Below are 26,070 nucleotides of genomic sequence, written 5' to 3' on the forward strand. Positions count from 1 at the left end.
GGGCAGAAGTGATAATAAGCAAGAGAGAAAATTCACTACTATCCCAATCGGAGATAAATGCTTCAAAGACTCCTGCGTTAATGCCAGAGCAACTATTCCCCCCCTGACTAAAACATTCTCCAATGCTTATCCACTTACTAGAAAGACTCAACGTTTGAGATTGCTGCTGATTCAGTTTTAATATTATTTCCGTCTCTGTGGTACAAAACCAATAAAATCTCCAAATCCTGCCATAATAGACAGAAGTGGAAACACACTGATCAGCGTCACATTTTTCTGGAAGGGGAGATTTTTTTTAAGCATGCTTGAGCTCCTTTGGTTCTCATGACCTCCTCAGAAAAACTGATAAACCAATATGGACCCATGAATCCACTCTTAGCCAAGCCCAGGTCAAACAGAGATAACTCGGCTCCAGCAGCAGATCAGACACAGTTCATTATTGATTATCATTTCTGAGCCGTATTGGCCACTTATTTAGATACTATAGGCTTTATGACGAGAGATCCGTAAACCTTTTGGTTGTCGGAGGAAACAACAGGACCACCAACAGCTTCAAGAGTGCTGAATGTATACTCGCTGTGTTTATCATAGGAGTCTCAACACCACCACAGAAAAACAGGGAATTCATCTTCAGGTCCTTAAGTGGTTCTTGACTTGAATTTGGCAACGAGCGAGACTTTGAGCTTAAAAGGAACTCAAACACATCTTTTTGAGCAAAACAAGTGAGACTAGAGGAAAGAAAATCAGATACAACCACCAATTCCAACATTTTATTCCTGAAATGAAATTGGAAAACTAAATCCAATTATTACCGTTACGTCCAAAACACTGTGGCGCCCTGGAAATATTGACAAAACAATGTAAAAGTCATTATGTATAAGGGTTAGGGTTCGGATAAAAAAACATCACATAATGATAAAAAAGGATACAGTAGGATAGTAATAGGCAATATGGCACAAAACACCTTTATATACATAAACAACTCTACTACTAATAGGCTTAATAATACAATAGTTGTGAGGGATATGTAAAATGGTGCACATTATCTATTTCACTTTGAGGATAAATGCCTAAATCTGAATATCCAGGACATACACATAGGTATTTTTTTTAATAGAAATGTAACTTGTGTCCAATCATTTCTACAAATGAGTCGTGCAGCTCCTCATTGATAAGCACAGTATCCTGGCTGCCTGACTCTGAGGCGGTACACACACACAGTCTAGGAACAAGAGTGCCTACAGTGCGGCATTAATGAAATAAATATGATCACGGTCTGTCTCCTTGTTTGAGGATCCATCGGTTTTTGTATACAGTTCCTAAAATTGTTTTTGCCCATGTTTTTTTTTCAGCCCGCTGATGTTTTTGACGGAGTGATTTTAAACTTTCCTTTGATTGCTAAATGCAGTAATTCGAGCAATTCTTCCTTCATTTGGTTGAAAGAGACAGCAAGACAGAGTTGACTGATCCAACATGAAACATCTGCCACCTGATTGATTTCTGAATCAAATTGCCCATAGCAACGGCTCCAGCTCCGGCTTTTAAAAGAGCTAGTTCACCTTAATACATGGCCCATTACCAAATGGCCATTCATCACATTAACCCTGGCTCTAGCGAGCTGCCAGTGTCTCAGCCAGTACAGTGCCACAGTGCTCTCTGTCTCCAGTCAGGACACACTCAGCAGCATGTCCACTTTGCCATGACTGTGTTTACCTCAGAAATACACAAACGCAGGCTGCCACAGGCTATATTAACGAAGCGAGAGAGAACCTCTGCTGATACACAGAACATAGACTGATTGACCTTCTCGTGTCATATACGGACATACTGGACTGTACTTTGTGTACCTTATTGTCAATTTGCAGGTTTAACAGTCATGTAAAATAGTGTATAGATAGATGTTGACACTCCACTGTCCCTGTATCATCTTTCTGGTAAACATCAAAAAGTCTCGTACTAAATGTTACAATATATATATATATATATATATATATATGTATATATATATTCTCTTCTCTTTTTTTTTATTCACAAAAATATACTATTTCGCCAAACCCTTAATTAGCATGACGCCGTGTGCTTTAGCTTGAATTAAGGAGCTTCAGGCCTGGCTGTGGTGAGCCTGATTACTTAATAATATGGTGATAAACATAACTATCAATCAAAGCCTCTGACAGGACTTACAATTCAGGAGAGATCAGCCAAAATAAGAGCTGCAGACTCTCTCATTGTGGCGGTGTGTACGGGGGTGTGTAACAAGATACTCGCTACAGTCGGCGACGAAGTTACTTGCACCAATGTAATGACGGAAAGACATAAAGTGTCACTTTTATTTACAGAGCACAACTGCAGTAACTACAGCTGTCTCTTGAAAACAACAGTTGTGCCATTTAAAATGTAAAGTCTCTCCGTGTGCATGACGGCGATGGCACTGTGTTTGAATCACTGGCTGCAGCCGCAGTAAACACACCTGATGCTGCATTGAACATAAAGTCCTCCAGAGCACAAAGCAGTACGTGTCAGGTGTGCTTCACACAACAATGATACCGTAAGATCACATACGGGAATATGAATATATCATATAATATTCATATAAATGTATTTCATAATACAAATTGTACATTTGCATTATGACACTAGATTCTTGAGGCCATAAAGTGAACAGTAACATGCAGGCACAGCAGCTAGTGTCAAGATAAAACTTTGGATGATGCGGAAATTACTTTTAATATGTCAGTTCAAAATCTAAGGTGCCTGTTTTATTACAGTTCAAGACATAAAAATGACTTTCAGCATTTCTACTAACTTTAATGTACTTCTTTTTTTAATTATGAAATATTTTACTTAAACACAGATCTCACTTGACTTATTAGGGGTGACTATTGCTGCTTGCTTTCATCAAATCTACTTTGTTCCATCCCAATTTACAATAAAAGACTAATCATATTTCATGTGGTGTAACCTGTGATATACCTAGTGACATACACAATGTCAGACATAGCAGCTTTTGAATATCAAGAAAAAGAAACAAAGCACTGCATAATAATGTCTACGGGAGGTGTTGTTGTGGCCTTCAGTTGCTTTTCTATTGCAGGAAGTCCTTTTAAATTGTGTATAAAAGTAAAATGATTCAAATAGTTTTTTTCTTTGAATTTTAATATAACAATAGGATATACCAAAAATAAAATAAAGAAGATCTGAATAAGAATATCCTTTCGGTTTGGTGAATTTCTTCTAATAAATTGAGTAATTCGACGCTTTCTTTGTAGCTGAGAAGAAAACATTGCTGAAAACATTTCAAGTCGAAATACACAGGAAACATTTCATCGTCAAGCTGAACACAGTTTTTCTGGGATGTTTGGAGCGACGTATGTTTGATTAGAAAGCAACGGGATGCTATAGACACCGTCTTAAGACTGATATTTCTTTTTTTCCTAAAATGTATTTTACATTCACTGTTTATGCAACAACCCAAACACAAACCCCCTCTGGTTGCCTTTCCCTCGGCAGCGCTGCTAAAGTTTCTGTTTTCTGTTTTCTGTTGGTCTGAAGTCAGAGAACAGAATGTATTTCAAGTCATCTCTGCTGCGGAGAGGTAAATCACTGCAGCGCTGGGGGACTGCAGCTATTCTCTCTCACCTCCCCACTTTTAGCAGACCGTGGCTGATTTCCTTCCTTGCGTGACTCCGGAGTGTAAACACACAGCCAGAGTGACTCATCACTATTTCTCACTTCCATGGTCTGATATAAACACGTGAAGGGGTCAGGTGTCATTTTGGGGGTGGAGAGTGGGTGGGTGGAGGCCAGTATGTCTCCCCATAAGACATCTTCCATTCTCCGAAGAATTCGCGGCTTCCTGTGGCCAAAGCCGCACGCCTGCCCACTCCAGCCTGGAGGAAGGAGAAAGAGAAACACAGTTAGAAGTAAGGAGAGAGAAGGACAGACGGTCTGGGTGATGGATTACCTTCTCTGCCACTCTGCGCTCCAGCAAAATGGAAAGAATGCAGTCGTGATGAGCCTGTATCTCTTTACAACCCAGACAAGAACAAGACTGACAGCCGGAGAAAGGATGGACTGAATAAAGTTTGGTTCAAATGTACTTCTTCGAGAGGCAAATTGATATCAAAATCATGAAACCGTATTGCAAGCAGCTGCCAATTTTTCTTTACGGCATATTGGCACTTTGTTAAAATGGTATGTACAGTATAAGAAAGCCCTGCTCATCACGTGGCCCTCTGGAGCCCGGCGTTATTGCGTGGTCGTCGGAGTGGAAGGGAGGGACAGCCACTTCCTTTCAGGGCCAAATACAGTCCAACATCAATCACTGTGCACTCCACAGCTTTTCCCACTACCATTGTTATGGAGCAGATTGACGGAAAGAGGCCGGTAGCAGGTGGAAATAAAAAGCCCTTTGACAACTATATGGTCAAATTCCTCCCAAGATCATCACAACATTTACACAAGCTAAAGGGAGCAATGTCTGGCTGCCAGCTCCCATCTGGACACACACAAATATCTAGTCAGCAACATTCTCAGATGCTCTGGTGCATGAACACATGCAGCCATTGACAGCCATGAAAAAGGCACGCAAAACCAAAGCCAGAGACATTTTGCAATCTGCATGTAGACATGACGCAGCCGTGGTCGTGCACTCGTGCACAGACAGGTGCATGGATTACCGAACGGGCCTACAGGGCCCAAGGGTCAAAAGGGGTGTGTCTCCCCGGCCCAAATGACCACAAAGACACAATAAAGGAAACTACAAAGAGACACAGAATGACTACAAAGAAACAACCTCAAAGACGTTACAAATTAAATAATGACAAAAAGAGACACAACATTACTACAAAGAAATGCACAACAACAAAGAGGTGCGTACCAATTATGAAAAAGACACTAAACAACTAGAAAAACACGTGTTTCTTGTGGCAGAGATTGTCGCAGGTGGAGGGACACTAATACACACTCTCACCAACGTGATTACAGTTATTACTAATAAATAAACAAACAAACAAAGCAGTCCTCCTCACAATCATTTGTAATTGCGCTGTTAAACTGTCTTTAGAATTGTGGTTTATTATAGGAAGAGATTATGGTTTTTTTCTGTCCCCTGATTTGCCACAAACAAACCCTTTCCTCTCGAAGTCATAACTCACTTGAATCAAAACACAAAGACATCAAACACACTCCTGTCCTGATGTGTGTCTGTGCAGTGCGAACAGGAGCTGCCAGCGGCCCGATCAACACGACTTGTCATGATGCAGATTTTCCCAAAGTCTGACAAATAAGCTAATAAACAAGAGTAATTCCTTAGAAACTTTTTGAGTTTTAGTTGTGTGTCCAGGGTGAAGCTTGACCTAAGTTACACAGGTCTTATTTTTACCTCGTGGAAATAGATTTATGATATTGAATCCTGCCACCTTAAGCAATTTAAAATTAGATGGAGGTTAAAAGGTTCAGGCAAATTGGCTGAGGGAGTCTTCTACATTTCTTTTTCAGACCAACTGTATTTATTAACTTGGGTTCCTTAATTCTACATAATCGCTAGCTCTTGAGGAAAAACATGCAATATGACCCAATGGTGTGTGAAATAACCATATAAAGATTGCATTATAACAGCTCCTGTATGTGCGCCTGTCTTTCCTCGGCCCCTCCCTGCCTTCTCCTTTCCCTGGCACTGCCCACGGCTGTTCTCCTCTCTTCACTTGGGATCACAGGCTCAAACCTGGCAGCATCCCTGTCACATGATGCCGATGCGTGTGATGCTTCACTGGGACCCCCCTCCACTCAGGAAATGCTCTCGGCCTTTTTCCCACCCTAGTGTTCCACTGTGGAGAAGCGGGCATTACAACCGAATCCAGTTACCATCCCAAAGCATTCCTGACTGATTCCAACCACGGCCTGGCTATTCCCACATACAATGAGGATATACCCTCATTTCAAACCGGCTGCAGCACTGGGTATCGAGTTGTGAACTATAGCAAAGCTGCTTATGGCAGAACAGAGACGTTTGAGCTCCACAATAGGCAATTACCATGCCCACGCATCCCCCTCCCCTTCATTCAATTTGCGGTTCGTCTGTAGGTGGGTTTGGTTGTGCACAGATTAAAAATAGCCAAGCCATTCCAGACTAAATCTGCGAGGGACAAGGAACACGCATTGCCCAAATGATATCTCCCATTGTGGTGAACTGTTTGGGAATTCTTAATTGCTTTTACCGAAGCAGCTTGCCACAGGAAAATCCCCCTTCAGAGTAAAGAAGAAGAAAAAAGAATAAGTGGGCTGTGCGTAAACACCATAGATATTCTGTAAACGTGCATGTAAACACGTAAGTATAAACCCATGTCGCCCCATGTGCACCCATCAAACTGCCATTGAGGCTGAATCAAAGGAGCTGACCTGCATCAGAGCCGGTTGTGGCCCGCGTCGGCCCTCCCTCTCTCCTTTGTGTTCTCCACTGTGGTTTCGGCTTCAGCTCGTATTATTGATGTCTCTCCGTGCATCAGACAGGCCATGTTGGCCGGGCGCTGGGAGGTGTGCGGGGCTGCAGGGTGGGGCATCAAACAGGCTCCACTGCGTGGGACTCGATCTTCGTAGAAAGGCCGCAGTAGAGAAGAGAGCGATGGTGAAGTGGGCTAATGGAATATTTTGAGGTGTGTTCACTGGACGTGTTCTTGGAATAAGGAACTCGATAACAATGCACTATAAATAAATAAAAATATCCGTATTAATCATCAGTACTTGTACAGCAATAGTTTCACTGAAGCGACCATATAGGAGCAGAAGTAATTCAATTGAACATGCATTTTTGTTATAATTTCCGTTTAGTAAATAATGAAATTTGTATAGGATTTTTTTTTAAAGGAGGATTTACTTGATTTTGTGACATCAGTGAAATATAAAATAAACTTTGAGAAATAAGAAATTATGGAAAGGCATCATTCAAAATATCAGTAAGCCAAGTATAACAATCCAATAATGTTTGAGTTAAAATGCTCAATATAGATTTATATTAAAAATGTGCAATTCAATTTTAATATTCAATGTTTTACTTATGCACATTCTTCACTAAAACCGATTTGAAGACCACACAAAAACAACCGTGGAACAAGTGAATCCTAAAGCTATTAATGTTTTGTCATGCTGCCAATGTAACTTGTTGATGTTATATTTTGTAAATATCTAAGAATGTTGTTAATACGCCAAATATCGATGCTGAAGCAGCTAATGGAATGTAAACTTGAAAATATCCTGAAATAATAATATTTTTTGAGGGTTGAATACATACATGCTGTCTATCAACCAGACAAATAACAGCCCTAACCCAAAATCATATGATGTTCTTCATGCTTTAACATTGATGTTAACCTCGTTTTTTTATTGTTTCAACATGTTTTTGTTTATGCTTTGTTTTGTCCGGTTTCACACAGAACATAGCTTATCAAACTTGCTGAAATGACGATTTTCTACAAACAGGTATTCAAAATGATGGGAAACTTTCTCTCTATAAGGGCTAACCACATTTGGACAGTTTTTGATATGCAAGTCCTCTGGACCTGCCAAATCCTCCCCACTGCTGTCCTTCATGTCAAATGATGTGGTGCTGCCCACAAAATAAACAAGAAATAAGTGTATTATTCAAGCATTGTCTAAAAAGGCACGTTGTCTTTTCAACATCTGTCAGAACTAAATCTGCTTTAGCATGCGACCAAACTGGTGAATACTGAAATAAGGAAATGGAAATCTGATTATGTGTGGCTATATTAAATTTGACCAGACAGCACACTGGGGACTGCTGCGGGAAGTATAGGCCGGGGTTCTCACAATAACGACATGACTCATATCTGAACAACAAATAAATTGCTGTGTCGAATGCTCCAGAAAAAAAATGCCGAAGTCAGTTGACATAACGCATAAAGCATTCGCTGATCTTTGTATCATCTCTGCTGTAAATGGAGGTCTTTAATTGGTTCAAATTAATAGATAACGATCTACGCTAATATTCGATTGCATCTCCAATAATAGAGGAGAGTGTGGAATCAATTCCGTTAAAGGTCAGCAATATCCAAACATAATCGAGTACTCTCACGCCCTGCAGCATCAGCTGCCAATTGCTCCGCAGCTGATGCTGCAGGTGTGCAGTGGAGGCGGACAGGTGGGCGTTGACACGCGCGCGCGGTGCATTCTATGTCAAATGTTAAAATGTGATGGCGTATCACATCCTCCGCTTGAATCACGTGTGAGAGAGACAGCAGCGTGTCTGAAGCCTTCCCATCAGACCATAACCACACACGAGTCTATAATAAGAATTGATACTTCGTTGGCCGCTTTTAAAACTCCACTGAGTCAAACGGGTCCGAGCTGCCCGTGAAGCTGTCGCGGGCTCAGTGTCACGTTCAAGGACACGACTGCAGGGCGAATGTTTTCGACGCTTGAATGAGCAGTGACTTGTGAAAAGTAGCACACGCTTTTAATTAATCAGCCGTTTCTGTAAAATACTCTGTATCAAGGCACTATATATAGATAGATAGATAGATATAGAGATAGATAGATAGATATAGAGATAAATAGATATCTATATATATAGAGAGAGAGATATAAATGTATATTTTTTTCCAACAGAATTAAAAAGTCGTCGAGCGCACTACTGCTGCAGCTGATTACCGGAGAGGATGATGCCCATCAAATACACTTCAGATCCACGTAAGAGACGCAATGCGCGCAATCAGCGGTCTGCTAGCAATCCCGTCCTTTCTCGTTCACATAAACACCACTTGAACGAAAATATACACGGCCACCTACAGCGCGGGGAAAGTGATGAGGGGGTGCATGCCCACCTCGACATTATTACACTGTTTTCAATGAAAGCGACAATGCGGAGTGACCTGCAGGCGACACCACGGAGAGCCATGAAGAAAACACAAGGGATGCATATCTTTAAATGGGCTCATTAAAACAACTTTACTCTAAATGTGCATTTAAAATAATTTGTCATAAAATTAATGATTTCATCATGACAAAATTATTGATTAGCACATGTAAATATAATTCGAATATTTTGTATAGGTTCATATCTAAAAACGACCCATTGTTGTTGAGTATTTCTGTGAAGAACAGCGTGTCACTTGTATTTCTGCCGTATTGTTTGTCATTTTAGTTCTGCATAGCATGAGACAAAAGCGGTATTGATAATGGATGGATAGCATGAGACAAATATTAAATAAAATCAGACATATCTGTATGTTGATATCAGATAATCACATTATTGATATCCATGTGATATCTGAATCTAACTAAAATGTAGACAATATCTAATTTTGTAAAATATGCTGCCATTACATTTAACTTTTTGTTTTGAGATTATTCAATTATATGCATCTTTGAATTGATGTGAAAATATATTTCAAAAAAATTGTTTGCTTTTTTTTCTCTCGCCAAACCACCGGCTCTCAGTTCAAGACAACAGTTTACGAAATCAATTGCATGTGAAGAAGTGAAAACATTGAACAGGAAAGTCGTTTGCTCTAAACCCGATTCGCGGATTCAAGTTCAAGTCGCACGAGTTTTCGGCGGTTGATCGATCGCTCTGTCGCGCTGTGCTCCAAACAAAGGCCCGGCGGCCCCTCGGTGACCCTGCGCGGCCCTAGGAGGAGCAGAGCTGGCTTACTTCTCAGAGATGAGCGTTACAGAACATTTAATCTACAAGTTTTGGCACTTCAAATTCTCTGAATCCTTCTGGATCGGGCCTCGTCTCCTCAGGTCAAAATGTTTCTGTGAGGCCAAATTAAATAAGTACGTTGCTGTATGCTGCAGCAGTTCAATATATAGACCGGATTTGCCTATTTGGTATGAATAAGCAACACGTGTAACGTTTTGACTTGCTCACATCATAGGACAATGTATTATCGGGATGGGAGAACATCGTCAATAAGGCCAATATCAAGATTTTAATGAGCAATAATTAAACTAATCCTTAAAAAAAAAAAAAGAAGCCATGCAACACAAATCTAAACGAACTGTCAATATTCATCACAATGTTCATGGTGAACGAGAAAAAAAAGGCCCACATGATATATTTGGCCTGTTGATGTGTGCCATCGAGTTGACGGACGGGAGAATGTAGCCAATAAGAAACCATTTACTTTTTCTTTTCTTTTTTTTGTTGCAGAACGTTGCAACATTTTTAAGGGGTCCAAACAAATTGGTTTCATTGCACTAAATAACGGTAAGACCGTCCGGAAAGCCTGTCAGGCCGGTGCACTCTGCGGTGCACCTCCACCTAAGTGGCCGAGCATTCCTGAGGATGCAGCGCTGTCAAATATTTCATGATGGGACGTCATGGAAAAGTGCACGACTTCGTCTGCGATGGAGCAACAGAGAGGCTTCTGACCTCCAGCCTCCGTGATGATGACGAACATCATCGGCCACCGACGCTACAAGAGCAACATTCTCTTGCGAAATATATTCTGAAATTCTTCATAGAACATGATACGCATTATTCTATTATAAGAATACTTGCCATTTCGGTTTGATAACTATTAGCCTACCACTAAACTAGTATCTTAGGTAAAACAAAAATAAATACGGTTAGATATTTCTATATGGCTTATCACAATTCCACACTGGTTTGCATGCGTAAACATTGAACCGCGGTCACTGCCGTGGATGAACGTGCATGTTAGACACATGCACGTAGGCCTTATGTACAACAAAGAAAGAACAACATGACATGGGCCGAATGAGCGTGTGAGGGGGGAAAGGCGCCCTAATGGAATGAAGTCATCAGCGGTAATTAAATGCAGTGGGCAGAGAGAGAGAGAGAGCGAGAGCGAGAGAGAGAGCGAGAGAGAGAGGACGGGAGCGCGCCTGCCCCTGGTGCGCGCTGGGTGGTCTCGACTCCCCTGATAAATGTGTGGCCCTCACTCCAGGCGAGTGGCCGAGCAGGCATCGGTTAAAACAATACTTACATTCATTTATCCACGAGTTCAAATCTCCCCTGCAACAGGAAAAACTAACAGCGGCACGCCTGTCACCTTCGGGTTGAGCACGATACTTTTACAATTAATTGTTTTCTCGCCTGAAAACAAAAGATGGACTGGGACATATCCATAAACAATTGTATATTTGGGTTATTCAACGACATTTGATTTAAATGTACTTCCTGAAATTTAATTATAACGTAAACATGCTGCCAAATTATTTTTCAGAAACATAATATTAACAAAGATGCAGTGACCTTTATGCAGGCAACAAAGTCTCCAAACAGAGTTTTTACGCACAGAGCAAAGACATTTTCTCCGGTATACTTTTCCATTTCAAGGACCAGTCATCATAAGCAGAGGAACAGCAACGCGGCAGATATCAGAAGCCCAAGCAGCTCGACTAACTGAACCGGGGAGAAGCACAAGGTTACCGGCTGCCGCTATCCAGATCTCCAGGGAACAATAAGCAATCTACTGTCAACAGTTTTGCGTTATGGGTTGATCGTCTTTCAGTAGCTCTCGCCCACAGCTGCGTAGAAGGCAGTAAAACGAACTAAATCAAGCGTTTCAACAACAATTAAACCAACTGCGCATCTTATTCTGCGCGGATTACAATTCAGTTTCAGCCAAAACCTTGAGGCAGAGCAAGGCTTCGTTTTTCCTCATTATTCTATAGGATATAATGTCATATACAACCAACTCGACGCCCACCGTGGCCCTAAATTAAGGCGGCCACGGTTCTGCTGCTAACTTTCGGATTCGGAAGTGTTAATCCACTTTACCTTCATTCTGGATCTTTCGAGTAAAGTGCCTGCAGGAGTCGATCTCAAGTCCCCGTCCGAGTTTCTGCACTCACAGCTCGGCAGAGCTTCCACCTCACTCCTGCTGCGTCCCTGCGTAAATATTATGACTGCATTATACAAACAATATTCATGTGCAAAAATGTCCAACATTACCACAGGACGCCGCGACCAGGGCGGCATATCGCATCAGATTGAGTATTAGCTGATCTAACGGGGCTTTTGCTTGATTTCTTATTTAAAGAAGGCCTGCAGGGAAAATGTTTACGTGTTGCTGTCTAAACATCCTGCCCATGTCGCTGTCTATCTTTTACAGAAATCGAGAGGGTGGTTTTGAATAAGAGGGGCATGCTCTCATGTTAAATACTTTTCATCCAATAAAAAATATTTAATAAAATATGTAATACATGTAATACCAAGGGAAACATGACCTGGTTGCTATGCTGCGTGTGACATGCAAATGGCTATACACCGTTTTCACTGTAGGTTTATGAACCTTTATAGAACTAAGAAAAATCAATGAACAGAATAATATAAGTACAATACAATTACATTATAAAAAAGGGAGATCCGAATCTGCATTTAAGTGTTATTAGTATGTTATTATATAATACATGATAACCCATTTGAATTTATTATATTCAATAGCATACAGAATATATCTTATTAAAGAGTGTATATACAGTGTATTCCCTATTTCAAGGTAAAGAATGGAAAAACATTTCCCTGAAAAGGGAACGCATGCACGCAGATGTGCATGCTTTCAGCCCACCACTGGAGTAGGAGGGAACTGGGCGGGTCCCAACATTAGGATGGCCAAGACATCCAGCTTCCAATGCGCTGATGGCAACAGATAAGTAAAAAGTGAGCTCCTCGGACGCACGACAACACACCAACTGAAGTGGAAAGCGGCTCCTGTTCTGCTCCTTATTCCATTTCGGACGTTGCATTCAAGGCGGCACGGCACGGCACGGCTTCAGACTACTGCGGGACGCGATCCACAGGAAGAAGTCAGCGTTAAGAAGACAGTCTTTTGGCTCCTGCGTTACATTTACTTTGGTTTCTTTTCTCAGCTCTTTTTTTTGTCAGCGAATTAGTATCTGTCACTCGGTTTATAGCTGGAAAAGGTGGAAAGCAACGATCGAGTTTTGCCATCACGAAGACAAAATTGAACTAATGACGGCAGAGGTCCAGCAGCCCCCAGCGCAGACTCCTGGCCAGAGCAGCCCGATGTCCGCCCCGGAGAAGCCGCACGGACAGACCGCGGTGATGGAAACCGCCTCTTCCACGACGAAAACCAAAAAGACAAACGCAGGGATCCGCAGACCAGAGAAACCCCCGTATTCATACATCGCTTTGATAGTCATGGCGATCCAGAGCTCACCCACCAAGCGCCTGACGCTCAGTGAAATATACCAATTCCTCCAGAGCCGCTTCCCGTTTTTTAGGGGCTCCTACCAGGGATGGAAGAACTCCGTGCGTCACAACTTGTCCCTGAACGAGTGCTTCATTAAGCTGCCCAAAGGCCTCGGCCGGCCAGGGAAAGGCCACTACTGGACTATCGACCCGGCCAGTGAGTTTATGTTCGAGGAAGGCTCTTTCAGAAGGAGACCCCGGGGCTTTAGGCGCAAGTGCCAGGCGCTGAAGCCCATGTACAGCATGATGAACGGCCTGGGATTCAACCACATCCCCGAGTCCTACAACTTCCAGGGGGGCGGCGGTGGCCTATCATGTCCGCCCAACAGCTTGTCTCTGGACAGTGGGCTCGGGATGATGAATGGACACTTGGCAGGTAACATGGAAGGGATGGGTCTGTCCGGCCACACCATGTCACACTTGTCGAACAACAGTGGACATTCCTACATGGGAAATTGTACAGGATCCAACGGGAGTGATTATCCCCACCACGACAATTCTGCCTCTCCTCTGCTCACTAGCGGAGGAGTCATGGAGCCTCACCCCGTCTACTCGAGCTCAGCCTCGGCGTGGGCTCCGGCCCCCTCCGCCTCGCTGAATAACGGGGCCTCCTACATTAAGCAGCAGCCGCTGTCTCCTTGTAATCCAGGGGGCAACTCGCTGCAGCCGAGCTTGCCCACACATTCACTAGACCAATCGTACCTGCACCAGAACGGGCACAATACTACAGATCTACAAGGTAGGACACGTGATATATCCACCTCTAATGTATTACTTTAAAAATCTGTAACACGGTGCTTAAAACTGTGAAAATTAGTTAGAAAATGTAAATTATTGGAATTATATGATGCAGCAATATTTACTAATGCCAAACCATTTCATTATTAGAGGGTCTGAACAATATTTTGTGGCTGGCAGATGGTTATATAGTCTTATGACGAACGTGGGCCTAAAACCATTGATTTGGCATATTTGATCATCACTGCGCGTGCGTCACGGAACCAAGGCGAATATCTTACACAACGTAGGAAATAATGAAAACTCACAACCATTCAGGGAACAGATAGAACTAAAAGAAAAAACACGTATTTACTACCACGGAAATGTAAGTTTAATTACCAGTGTGCTCCAATCGAAAGACACTTTCCAAATGAATCCATATAGGCCCTATAGGCGTTTCCAACTCGCACGCTTTCAGTTTCTGGGAATCATAACAATTACAACAACAACAACAAAAAGACAGCATGGAGAGAGTTCGTGCCAATCTCCGGGCAAGAAAAACAAACGCGGTCAGGACAGGCTGCCTTACCCCGTGGCCACGACTCCTCCGGGACTGGCGTGCAAGAGGGCCACTGTCAATTAGCCCCGAAGCAGCCTCCACTTTGCTCTATCTTAATCGCGCTTGCTAAATGGACCTAATGGGCAATTTATCTTGGAAATATAATTATCAATCTTTGATAGAAGAATTCGATATTGTGATAGCTTTTACAAAATATGTGGTGTGGGAAACAGGAGTGCTAGATTCTCTTTTTTAAATTTGACAGTTATGTCTAACACAAATCTATTATATTACTTTATGCTTTACACTTTTATTTAAAAATTGATCCCTAAACTTAAAGTCAAGGCTTAGGCTGCTCTAAGAGGACACGTATATCATAAATAATTTACAATAAAAGTAGCTAAAAAACAAATCCTACAGAAAATATTTATCTAACTGTTATAATCATTCTATGATGTCTACATTTCTGTCATATTTAAACTTCAATAAACACTGAGACGTTGTCAAAGTCTAATTATACCAAGACTGTAGTAGTGACCTTCCATATTGTCATTGTTTTAATCCATATTGTTTATCTCCTAGGTATTCCACGGTACCATTCCCAGTCTCCGAGCATGTGTGACCGAAAGGAGTTCGTCTTTTCGTTCAACGCCATGACGTCCTCCACGATGCACTCGCCGAGCAGCAGCGCGTACTACCACCACCAGCAGGTCTCCTACCAGGACATCAAGCCCTGCGTCATGTGAGGATGCGCCCGCAGACCAGAGGACGGTGTCACAGACTTGCGCCGTGCAGCCGCGTGAACGCAGACCAGCGCAGACCAGCAAATAACCACTGAGAGACACGCAGGCATGCCCCGGCCCGCGGAGATGCACCCACTGCTTCAAGTAGAGCGGACTACTTTTTCTGTTTCACACAGCGACAAAGACGCGGAGACTCACAAAGCAAACCACATAATAATAATAATATATAATAATATTAATACAAATTTTAAATGCCATCAACATCGACCAGCGGGGTAACGACTGGGTGCATGAGCCCCTGCTGCTGTTTGGTACTTAGTCCTGCAGCGCGGATGACTACCACTTCACACTTGTGTTAATGTTTATTCTTCTTGTTAAAAGTGGGTCAATGTACAAATGTACACGTCAATTTTTCTTCGACTGACGTTTTTACTTTTCTTTTCTCTGATAAATTAGACTGGGGCTCCTTTTATTCTTTTGGACTTTTTTAAAGGAACAATTATGGACATTACATAAAACATGCCCATATATATTGTGTAAAAAACGATGAAGGCACTTTTGAATAGCCTAAGCGCATCTTTTTATTTATTCTGTCGGCCTACATATTTTAATTTCAGGCGAATTGGCCAAGGAGGTATATTCTTTATTGGCAATATTTGTCAGAACGCTTGTTATTGTTTTGAAATGAAAATGGAGGATATATTGTAAGCACTGTTGTTCATGTGTTAGAGATGTAGATTATTAATTTCAGCACTGTATATAATGTTAGGGAAATTAGCAAGGGTCCAATGAGGGCACCTTTTTAGGCTATATTGCAACAAATCATTTGTAAGAAATAAAATATATCTGTTGGGCTATTTAAGCCTAAATCCACCAAAACTAATTTGATTTCTTCACACACCCAGATATTGCAAAATGTTTTCACTGCAAACTAAATGCACCAAAACTGTAAATCTAACACTTTTGCACAAAACCAAATTAGCAGTATTACAATAGTGAATACATTTCTGCTTTTTCCTGAAGCATCACAATAATTATCACAATTGAACAGGACACACCATAAATGTATAGCCCTGCAATTAAATAATCAAATTAAAAAGGAAGGTAATCTGACTTCACTTGGCTTTAATCTTTAGTCTGAAGATTAAAGCATAATGGGGTTACAAGGTGTATACTATACTAAAGTAGTATACGCATGTTCATAGCAAAGTGGCGTCTTGTTATAATGCAGTTCATGACTGAGGCCAGAACCTGACCGTTTAAGTCTGTGTGTTTTCCCTGCAGCTACGCCTGTTCAGGAAAACTGATATTGAATGAACAAATCTGATTTTCCACAAAACCATGATTACGGATTTTAAATAAAGGCTTGCTGTAATGAATTGTTCACTATGTTACAAGATTGTAAGCGAAAATTAAGGCGTATTAACATCAGAGGCAAATAACTCAATGAGGTTTGGTTGTGAGAAACCTGCAGTACTGATACTGGTTAGTTGTCGTTTCCCTCAGAAACATTTTGCTCAAAGGGTGATGCTGTTGAATAAATCAAGAGGGGTCCAAAAAGCACTAACTTTAGAGAATTTACATAAAGAAATGTGCTTTAAAAAAAAATTACAATTCCAAACAAAAAGAGGTTAATTCAAGCTGGGATGCTATAGGCGAAAGTTGTTTTGATTCTTAAAATAAACTTTAGAAATTACCCAAATATGTTCAAAATATATATGAGAGGCATGCGAATAAGAACACAATGAATAAGTTTCTTACCAGGACATGCCACACAGCCATTAGTTGTATTACAAAAAGAACAAGCCCAAATGTTCTTCATTGGCTTCATTATTATTTGTTGATTATTGCAGTTGCAGAATGTGTAATTTTTTGTTTAACTGGCTACAATTTGTATTATATTTTTTCAATTTGTCAAAAAAGAAACTTGATATTAAGTTGGAAAATAACAGGTGTTTTAAACGTAGAACATGGCTGCCGCCATCTATTTTTGTAACCATCCAAATAGTTCACTCAGTCAAGTAACTGAATCGTAATTTAAGATATGTTAATTTGGGGCTTGAGTGTACACACATCTGAACTTCGGCCCGTAAGCATTCTGTGTATTAATGCTCGAGTTGCTTTGAAATGACCACTGACTGAACCCCACGAGCAACGCCATCGAGCTCAGGGAGTTGAACCTGGCATCAACAGACCGATGACATTTGCCGAGGGAGTGAGACGGGCTCCCAGCTGTCCCCTCAGCCGGCTGCATGACAGCTCCAGAAAAAGGCGGAGGCTGCTCAGTGCAGACAGACGTGCAGCAATACTCGGGATGCAGGTGTTTGGGGGGCTTTAGTCTGGAGGAGTCCTTGCATGCTTTTAATTCTTCGTATTTCAACTTAAATTAATCTCTCTATACCAGCACCTTTACCAAAACGAGTCACCAACTAATTATAAAACACAAACTGGATGCATAATGCAAACATAATAATGGGACTCATGGTCTGAGATTTCATGCTTTTAGTTTAACTTCCTCTATACAAGTATTGCCTCCTGAGCAGAGCCATCTGTAGAATAGTTTGAGGGGCAACACGTTTTGTGAAAATTGGACGAAAACCACATAGAAGTTCTTGTTTTACAGGTTTGCCGTTTAATCTCCAAAAAGCCGTCAGGTGCCAGTTCCTAAATGCCGCTAAACTATGTGAAGTCTCAACAGCCCTGAAGCGTTTGTCAAAATCAAAGTAAGATTATACAGTTGATGGAAAAAAAGAAACAGACACTTAGCCAGTAGAGTCAAACGCTTCAATGGAGAACGTTAGAATGGTTACAAACGGATGCATTAACACGAGAACAGTTCAGCCGGCACCGTAGCATCTCTTCACCGTGACATGGCGAGCCAGGCTTCAGACTCAAACCCAACAGAAAGCCATGAATGTGACATGTCTATGAACAAAAGATACAATTATCACTGTTTGAATGTACAATGTTAACTTCCAAAATATTCTGAAAAGAAACATAAGCAAGTAGAAACTGCAAGGAAGAAATCAAAAAGCATAACTCCAACAAGGCTACAGGAACCTCTAAATTAGTTATTTTCAAATAAAATAGTTTTAGATCTGTATAAATTAGCATCTAGATTCAGATACCAGTTTAAATACACAGAAGGATAAGGACTTCTTAAAAATACCTGAACCCTAGGCCGTATGAAAGGATGACTTGTTCAAAAATAATTCAACTTAGTCAGAATTCTCACGAGTCAATCATGACCGAGTTATGGTCTTCCAAACACAATGTGTTCCTGTAGTCTGTAATCAAAACGGCATAACAATTTTAAAACGTGCCCATTTGGTTGTAACTGCACAGCAATGTTGCATAACATAACAATGTATGCCAATAAAGTCAAATGGGTCTGTATTGTGCAATGGAAAATATAATAATGCTATGGTCATTCAAATACGACAGAGTTGAAAAACGTGTTTTAAAAGAATCAACTCCTGTGTAGTCAAACATGAGTGTGGCATCGTGTATATATATATATAGATAGAGAGATATAGATATGTAAATGTTGGACCAGGGAGTCTCTCCTTTTACTGGGAAGCTTCCGGGCTCAGGAATCACCAGGATGGTATAGATTGTTGAAATGACCACGCGGCTGCGCTATCTGCAACTAAAATTAAACGGCTCATCTTTGACCTTCGTAAATAGTTTTGAGTGCAACAAGCAGACAAACAGGTTTAAAAATAAGACTCCCTCGGAGGAAAGTATGATAACTGGTAATGGAAATAAAATGTACTGAACGCGTTACAACAATTTACTCTAGAATTGTATTATAACAAAGACTGTATACAGTCTCCAGTTCTAAAGTAAAATAACTCTCCTCCATCTTTAAGAACTACTCAAAAAAGAGCCTTTAAAAACTGAAGGCTCTGGAGACGCAGACCGCGAGGAGCGTGTGAATAAACAAGGCACATAGGTGTTTTGTTACGCATCGTGAAATGGTATATGTAGAAAATACCTTCTTAGTGAAATGCTTTTTGATTCAACTATTGCATATTCTATTCATATTTTTTAAAGCCCATTAGTCTTGGTCGTCAATTTAGACGTCTATGGTTCGAGTAACTGATGTCTTCTGGTAATAAACCCCAAAATATCCAAAAAACAAACTTATTTCTTCTCAAGGCAATTTTACGTTGCTCCACACTTAATACTTCTTGGGCTGAGTTTTGCTTATTGCTATTACGCCTCAGTCTTCTCAGTCGTGTCGCTCTCAGTATCGGCTGGCGGCGTATCAGATTTGGGGGGTGTTGATGGTCTTGGTCTCCGATTGGACTGTCCAGACCGCTTGCCTCCCCGCTGGCTCTTGGCCAGCTCAGCCTGCAGACTGTGACCATTCAGGTTGAGATCCTGCAGAGCCTCCAGGGCCAGCTCTGCAGCCTGAGGGTCACAGTAGTCCAGGAAGGCCCTGTGTTGAGCTCCCTGCCAGGTGAGCCTCAGCGGGGCGGCCTCCTTCTCCCTGAGGGCGGCTTTCAGCTCACTAACGCGCAGGCCGGCAGGGATCCCCCCCAGGTAAACCGTGGTCACACTCAGAGGGAGCTTACGCTGAGACGCGACTTCACTCCCCCCCTCCTCTGGGCCCTTCTCCTTCCCGTTCTCTCCACTTTTTCCCTTTCCTCTCTCGTAACCTCCCCCGCCTTCTCCTCGGCTTTCTTTCCTCACTCTCGCTGGGCGCTGTCTGCCTTTCCTTTCGGAGTCTACGTTCTCCTGTTTGGATTCTCCCATATCATCCGGGTGTACGTTCTGCCTTGGTCTCCGCCTGTTCTGCCTTTTGGGCGGACCGGTCTGACCAGGCTCGGCGGGTGGGGGGGCCTCCCCAAGTGTCACATCCTTTCCAGCCTGCTCCTCCAGAGCAAGCATCTTCTTCAGGATGGGGATCTTCTCCAGCTTTTCATTGTGCAGCTGAAGACCCAAAAATGGACAGGCTCAGTAAGGCTGAATGACGCGTATCACTCGCACATCAACAATGCACCATACCTACGGATTATGTAGATTAATAGAATGGCAGCTGACAAATTAATTGGTATTATTCCATCCTGCTCACAGCCCATGCTAGAGTAACCACCGCACTATACCAGCAGGATATATATAAATAAAGACTACAGTCTGGATTTGTTGAGCCTGTAAGTTGTTGGCAGCCTTTGATAGGGGCCAGTTCTGTAAAGGATGTACAGGTCTATTGTTTTTGGGCTGGCCTGTTTGACCCGTCGTTCTGTCTGGGCAGAGGAGCCTTTGATGATCAGACATGGCCTTCCTGCCAGTGAGGTCACTGGGTCCTGTTTACTTACATGCAAGTCTCAAGGAGCCCAGAAGACACACAGAAATTCGAGAAAGTTAAAAATAATGCCCGACATCATGTCTAATTAAAGACACATTATCAGGTGGAAAAACACTCCACATATGGTCCCGACTCATATTTAAATATAAACAGAAGATAAAAGGGTTGCTCTTGTCTTAGTATATACTGTATATGCTAAAACACTTATTATTTATTAAGAGTAAACAGAAAATGAGACAAAAACAATAATATCGTGAAAGTTATTAGCATTAGCGCAGATACATTAAATGCAGAGGGTTCCAATGAAAAAGTGAGACCTGATGAGATGTCACTAGATGCCCGTTAGAGGGCAGTGTCGCTGTGCAGGGACTAAACATGATGTTCATGCTAAGGATAGAGCGTCTCTATTTAATACACTATCTCTTGCCATTTTAAGAGTCACAACGATCAGAAAAGGCCACAGCTGAAATATTACAGCATAATGGGCCTTCAGATGTCTTACAACACATACAGTTAACCAAATAAGCCATCAACACATTTTACATTAATTGGAATGACACCCAATTTAAATTTAACATCATTGTGTTCATTAGGATGCATTTTATCATTGAAAATGTGTTTGTGATAATAATCTGTGGGATTCAAACCCGAGTGCTTAACATGCAGCACAACAGCGGTTCTGATTGTCGAAAGAATAATCATGTTTACCTCAACAACTGGTCAAACAATGAGCTGAACCATCTTGTTATGCATGTTAAATGCTCTTTTCCCCAGTCCGATGAGCCTTTTGCCACCATACAGTTTCTCATTAAATTTATTATGCAGCTCTTAAATGTGTTCCATTTTAAGATTAGATTATACAGGACTGAAACTCTAATAGGATGATTTTAATGAAACGTAAATTAAATGGATGTATTATTGTTTTCTATCCTCTTTGATGCAAAATTATCAAACAAACCTTAAAATAAACCAACCTAAACACCTGTATTGTAGACTTGCAATATCACTAGACAAAGAAAATGCATTTGAAATTACCTTATTCCAGAAGATCCCATGTGGTTTGGGGAACAGGCAACTGGTTTTAATGACTCTGGTAGGTGTGAGGATGTAGTCCACAGTCAGGTCATGGCTTTCAATTATCTCCTCTGGAATATCCACCACCTGAAAGCACACAGAAGCATCGAAAAGACAAGTCAGTAATCGGTTGTTTGTAGAGATGCACCCATCAGGTTTTTGGTGCCGATCACCGAAATCAGTATCTGCCGATCCGATAATACCGATCACGGTGTCGATTGAAGCATTCTATTTATTGTGTAGCATTATTGCCGAGGACTATGAGGAAATACATATATAAAGCAACTCAAACATTAAAGACATTACCGATTTCTTTAAACATTTAGGACTTTTACTTTGAAAAATGTCCTAATTGATACATTAAAATTGTTTGATTGCTATTGTAGGAGATTTCAGATATGTATGGAACACATCTGCATCATTCATTTCCTGGAACTCTTGGGGAAATCTATTTACAGGACTTTTCTTAACATACAAAAGTCTGACTAATTCTTATAAACTCTTCCTTGGTACAGTAAAAATGTTTTAATGTTAGCATAATTGAAGCTAAATCTCAGAAATGATCTATAAAGATACAAAATCAGTTCATGGTTTACTTGTATATGTTCGTGTATGATTTGTCGACATCTTATTTTGATAAACGGATGTTGTTCAACGTGGTTCTTTCCGCTAACTTTGCAAAACCGGATGTTGTCACTTAAATCCTTCCGCTAACTTTATCAAAACCCTCGCTCGCTCCCGATCGAATGTGTTTACCGTGAGCATCAGTCTCTAGGGGCAGACATGTGAGAGTCGGCTGAGTCGACCCAGTGATTCAACTCGGGGGACGGGGACGCCGCTCGGTGGTGAGGATCCCCTCGTGGACCTCTCACTCTGCGGCCCTCGCCGGGCGCATCGTCTCCGTTGCGGTGTGCGGCGATTGAAACGTCTGATAGTTCTCGCAGATGTTACGTCATCTGATCGGCCAAGTTTGATCGGCCGTTTTGAGAACGCCGATCAAAACCGATAATGGGAATATCGGCCGATATGGATCGGCGCCGATCAGATCGGTGCATCCCTAGTTGTTTGATCAACAATTATATAATATTTTGTGTTAGGGTTAGTTTTTGTAAATAATAAAAAGTCACTTGCTTGTTACAACTTATTAAATATGCGTGTACCTTATGCGAGACCGTCGGAATTTAGCATAGACTTCATGTTTGTTTAAGGGTTTTAATTTGAAAAAAGGGAGTTATACTGCAGGCCGCCATGACCGAACATCGTTAGAAAAGAAAGAGTAAACTAACCTGGCAGTCATGGACAATAGTAACCACCACAGTAGATGCATCCACAGCTCCCATGGAGGCCATCATGCCAAACTCCATGTCAGCAAAGCCCTCTCCTTTTCCAATCCGCAAGCCTGCAGAAAAACCATTAAAAAAAGGCAGATTCAGAATAGTGCGAAACAAATAAATAGAAATGTGCACTCAGTAGTCGCTGCAACAACCTCCACTGTTCCTATGACATTGCACAATCCATAAGTGTAGGACTGTTGATTTTGCTGCCTGTAGTTTTAAGTCATTAGTATTTTAACTGCAATAATGTGCACATTATCTAAATCTGCAACAATGCAGACAACACGTGGCTTTAACATTTTAATATTAATGGGGGAAGAGTGCATTTTGATCAGATTTATTTTATGGTGAAATTGGTCTTGGGCTCACAACACTGTTGATCCAACATCTTTTTTTGTTTTAAATCCATGAATACTCATCCGTTAGTGAGGAAAATGTGCATTATCTTTAGGCTATCAGTATGCAATTGATTTGGTAAGGTGAAGTGGCGAATCATTGGTCACCTTTCTCTGACACCGCCACAGAGCCGACCACCACCAGCTCCACCTTCACCTTCTCATCCAGGTCCATAGGCACACTGAAGTCCCTCACACCCTGATGGAAGAAGTTCAGACGACAGGCAGAGAAGATAAATTAGGAATACATTAGCTCTTGGGGGTTCATAAATGACAATACAATGCGTGGCCATTTAAATAAAAAAAAGTAAAATCAGCTAAATGAAACCTGTGAAGAAGAGCATATGCGTAGCTGTTCCTTGGTGGCCCCCTCGGGAGGAGTGATCTTATTGAAAAGGCCGGTACGAAGACGAGGAGTTGGGACCAGTAAAGTTTTCTGCGCCTGTGAAAGATTTCCCCAAAAAATTAGCCAACCGATACACTTAGTTACTTAATGATTAGCAGATGAATAATGGATTGCCATGAATTCAGTGAGAAATGACCCAAATAAAAAATGTTTAGATTCAAAAAGAGCAGATGCAAAGCATTGATGTGGATGAATTGTCCCTTCAAGAAGTGAATCAAGGCATGTAATACTTAAATCTAACTTAGCAAGTTCTGGAGTCTATTAACCCTTGTGTTGCCTGAGGGTCATTTTGACCCGAATCAATATTACACCCTCCCCCCGCCTTAGGATTAATTTGACCCCATTCAATGTTTAATGTCGGTGTTCTTTCGGTAGTCAACAAACAAACATAAAGTGCCTCACACTTAAACTTGGAAAACAATATTAATTCTAATAATTTTCTGGAGGTTTTAATTGCTGGTGTCAAATTGAACCCAAAGGGTAAAATATGTTAGTAAATATAAAGGTAACAGGAGGGTTAAACATTGAATCGGGTCAAAATGACCCTAAGGAAACACAAGGGTTAAAGGATTTATGATTAGGCATCTTGAATTTCTAAACACAATTTATAAAATAAATTCCCTTTATTTAACTCAAATTGACAATAACAAAATGGACAAAGGGAGAGAAAAAATTTGTAATATAGCGTGGGGCACTTTGGTTCTTTGTGTGTGTTTCTATAGTGAAGTGCTACCTGTAGCACTGCAAGCCGGGCACCCTCCAGAGGTTTGTCGGGATCCACCTTCACATCAGTCGCCTGGGTGAACACCTTAAGCTCAGACAGCTTGGTACAGGCTGTGAAAGCACCCTGGAGGAGAGGAGGATACAAGGACTGAGAACCACTTTATTTTTCCCAAAAAGCAAACTTCTGCTGAGGTCTGTCTGGGTTGACTTTGATTGTCTGACTGGACTTGAACTCCTGCAGGTCTACACGCCTGTTGCATGCTTGACTTGCACCCCGGCCATTAAGTACACAGTAAAAAAAACACAGCCATTATTCATTAACAAAAGTAAAGTGCTGCTGTGAAAACCCCATGGTGCATTATTGGAGCAATAATTTCACCTGTAGGCCTACATACGTTTAAAAAAAAAAAAAGTTATGTCCTAATATTTGTACTTTTACCTATGGAACACACAACGTAATGCACATTAATTTAGAAAAACATTCCTTGATTAAATCAAATTAGCTGCATCTATGAAATTGAGCTTAGAATTAATACAGTTGTATTATATTTAGTTAACATAAAAGCGATTCTACATGATAGGCTTCACTATGTTAATGTTTTCGCAACAATGTCGATTTTAATGCAACCGTATATTATAGTTTAGTCGTCGTATTCATGTTGTTCACAACTAACGTGAGTTATGGCTGGTCGTGCGCTGCAAGCTTCCGTCAGTTCGCGTTAGCTAACATGCTCCAACCTGCCTTGAAATTCGGGATTCTGTTGTGAACAGGCCTGGGGAAATTCGCCAGATTATTATCTTCGATGTAGTCCCACACTTTCTGACGAATGTCCCATTTCGTCGCTCCTGTAGAGAAAAATAACGGTACAAGATTTTAAAAAGTACTCTGGAGGAAAGTTCGGCCAACATTAGCCGCACGTTTACAACTGCTAGCTAACGACACATTAGCATGCGTTGGACATCATTCACAGCGACAAAACAAACCTCACGTACATTTGATGTACCGGATTAATTTCAATAACATGGTTAATTGTGATACTGGTGATATACATGAGAATCTTCGACCACTGAAGATGCTTAAAAAGAAGTAACGGTAAAGCAGGTCGAAGTAGCACTAGCCAAACATTTACACATGCTACACATTAGCATGCATCGACATTCATTTTTAAGGTCGAAACAACTATCACGAACATATAACCCACCAGGATTTATTTTTATGACGGGCTCCATTGTAGTATTGTCGATCCAAATGAGTCTCTGCTACAGCACTATACGCAGTAAAGTCTTACACGTGAGCTCTGTAACATAACACTGATGGAACAGCTGCTTGTCCGTGTTTTTCCTCACTACGGCGGCACAGAAAGGCCAAATTTAAGCAAACGCGAAGCCGAAAGCGTGTCGGCCTAGCTGCCAGAGAACCTTTACGTTACTATCGCGGAAGCACATTTAAAGGAGCAATAAAAGACATTGGACGCATAAATATAGCAGCAAACAACTATTTGTTATGTAGATATTTATTCGAGCAATGTCTACCCAGAAGATAATTATGTCACTCTCCCTCTGTGTGTGGTTATAGGACCTTATCTTTGCTTTATTGACATTGC

At 41.3% G+C, this 26,070-nt stretch overlaps 2 protein-coding genes and 1 long non-coding RNA gene across 3 annotated transcripts; 1 reads left to right on the forward strand and 2 right to left on the reverse strand.

Moving 5' to 3' along the window:
* Positions 1–757: 757 nt before the first annotated feature.
* Positions 758–12,363, reverse strand: LOC130192259 (uncharacterized). The gene is made up of 2 exons (XR_008831357.1): positions 11,765–12,363; positions 758–3,890 (listed from the first exon to the last, which is right to left on the reverse strand). It is a non-coding gene; the product is annotated as an uncharacterized LOC130192259 (long non-coding RNA).
* A 264-nt stretch (positions 12,364–12,627) lies between these two features.
* foxf1 (forkhead box F1) lies at positions 12,628–16,604 on the forward strand. The gene is made up of 2 exons (XM_056412054.1): positions 12,628–13,937; positions 15,060–16,604. The coding sequence occupies exons 1-2, from the start codon at positions 12,959–12,961 to the stop codon at positions 15,221–15,223; spliced, it is 1,143 nt and encodes a 380-aa protein (XP_056268029.1). The 5' UTR covers positions 12,628–12,958; the 3' UTR covers positions 15,224–16,604.
* Positions 16,605–17,990: 1,386 nt separating this feature from the next.
* On the reverse strand, positions 17,991–25,943 carry mthfsd (methenyltetrahydrofolate synthetase domain containing). Its single transcript, XM_056412050.1, has 8 exons — positions 25,669–25,943; positions 25,209–25,312; positions 24,477–24,590; positions 23,666–23,779; positions 23,446–23,536; positions 22,895–23,007; positions 21,570–21,695; positions 17,991–20,158 (listed from the first exon to the last, which is right to left on the reverse strand). The coding sequence occupies exons 1-8, from the start codon at positions 25,694–25,696 to the stop codon at positions 19,439–19,441; spliced, it is 1,410 nt and encodes a 469-aa protein (XP_056268025.1). The 5' UTR covers positions 25,697–25,943; the 3' UTR covers positions 17,991–19,438.
* Positions 25,944–26,070: the final 127 nt, after the last annotated feature.

Source organism: Pseudoliparis swirei, chromosome 4 (assembly GCF_029220125.1).
Source record: "Pseudoliparis swirei isolate HS2019 ecotype Mariana Trench chromosome 4, NWPU_hadal_v1, whole genome shotgun sequence".
NCBI classification, from domain to species: domain Eukaryota; kingdom Metazoa; phylum Chordata; class Actinopteri; order Perciformes; family Liparidae; genus Pseudoliparis; species Pseudoliparis swirei.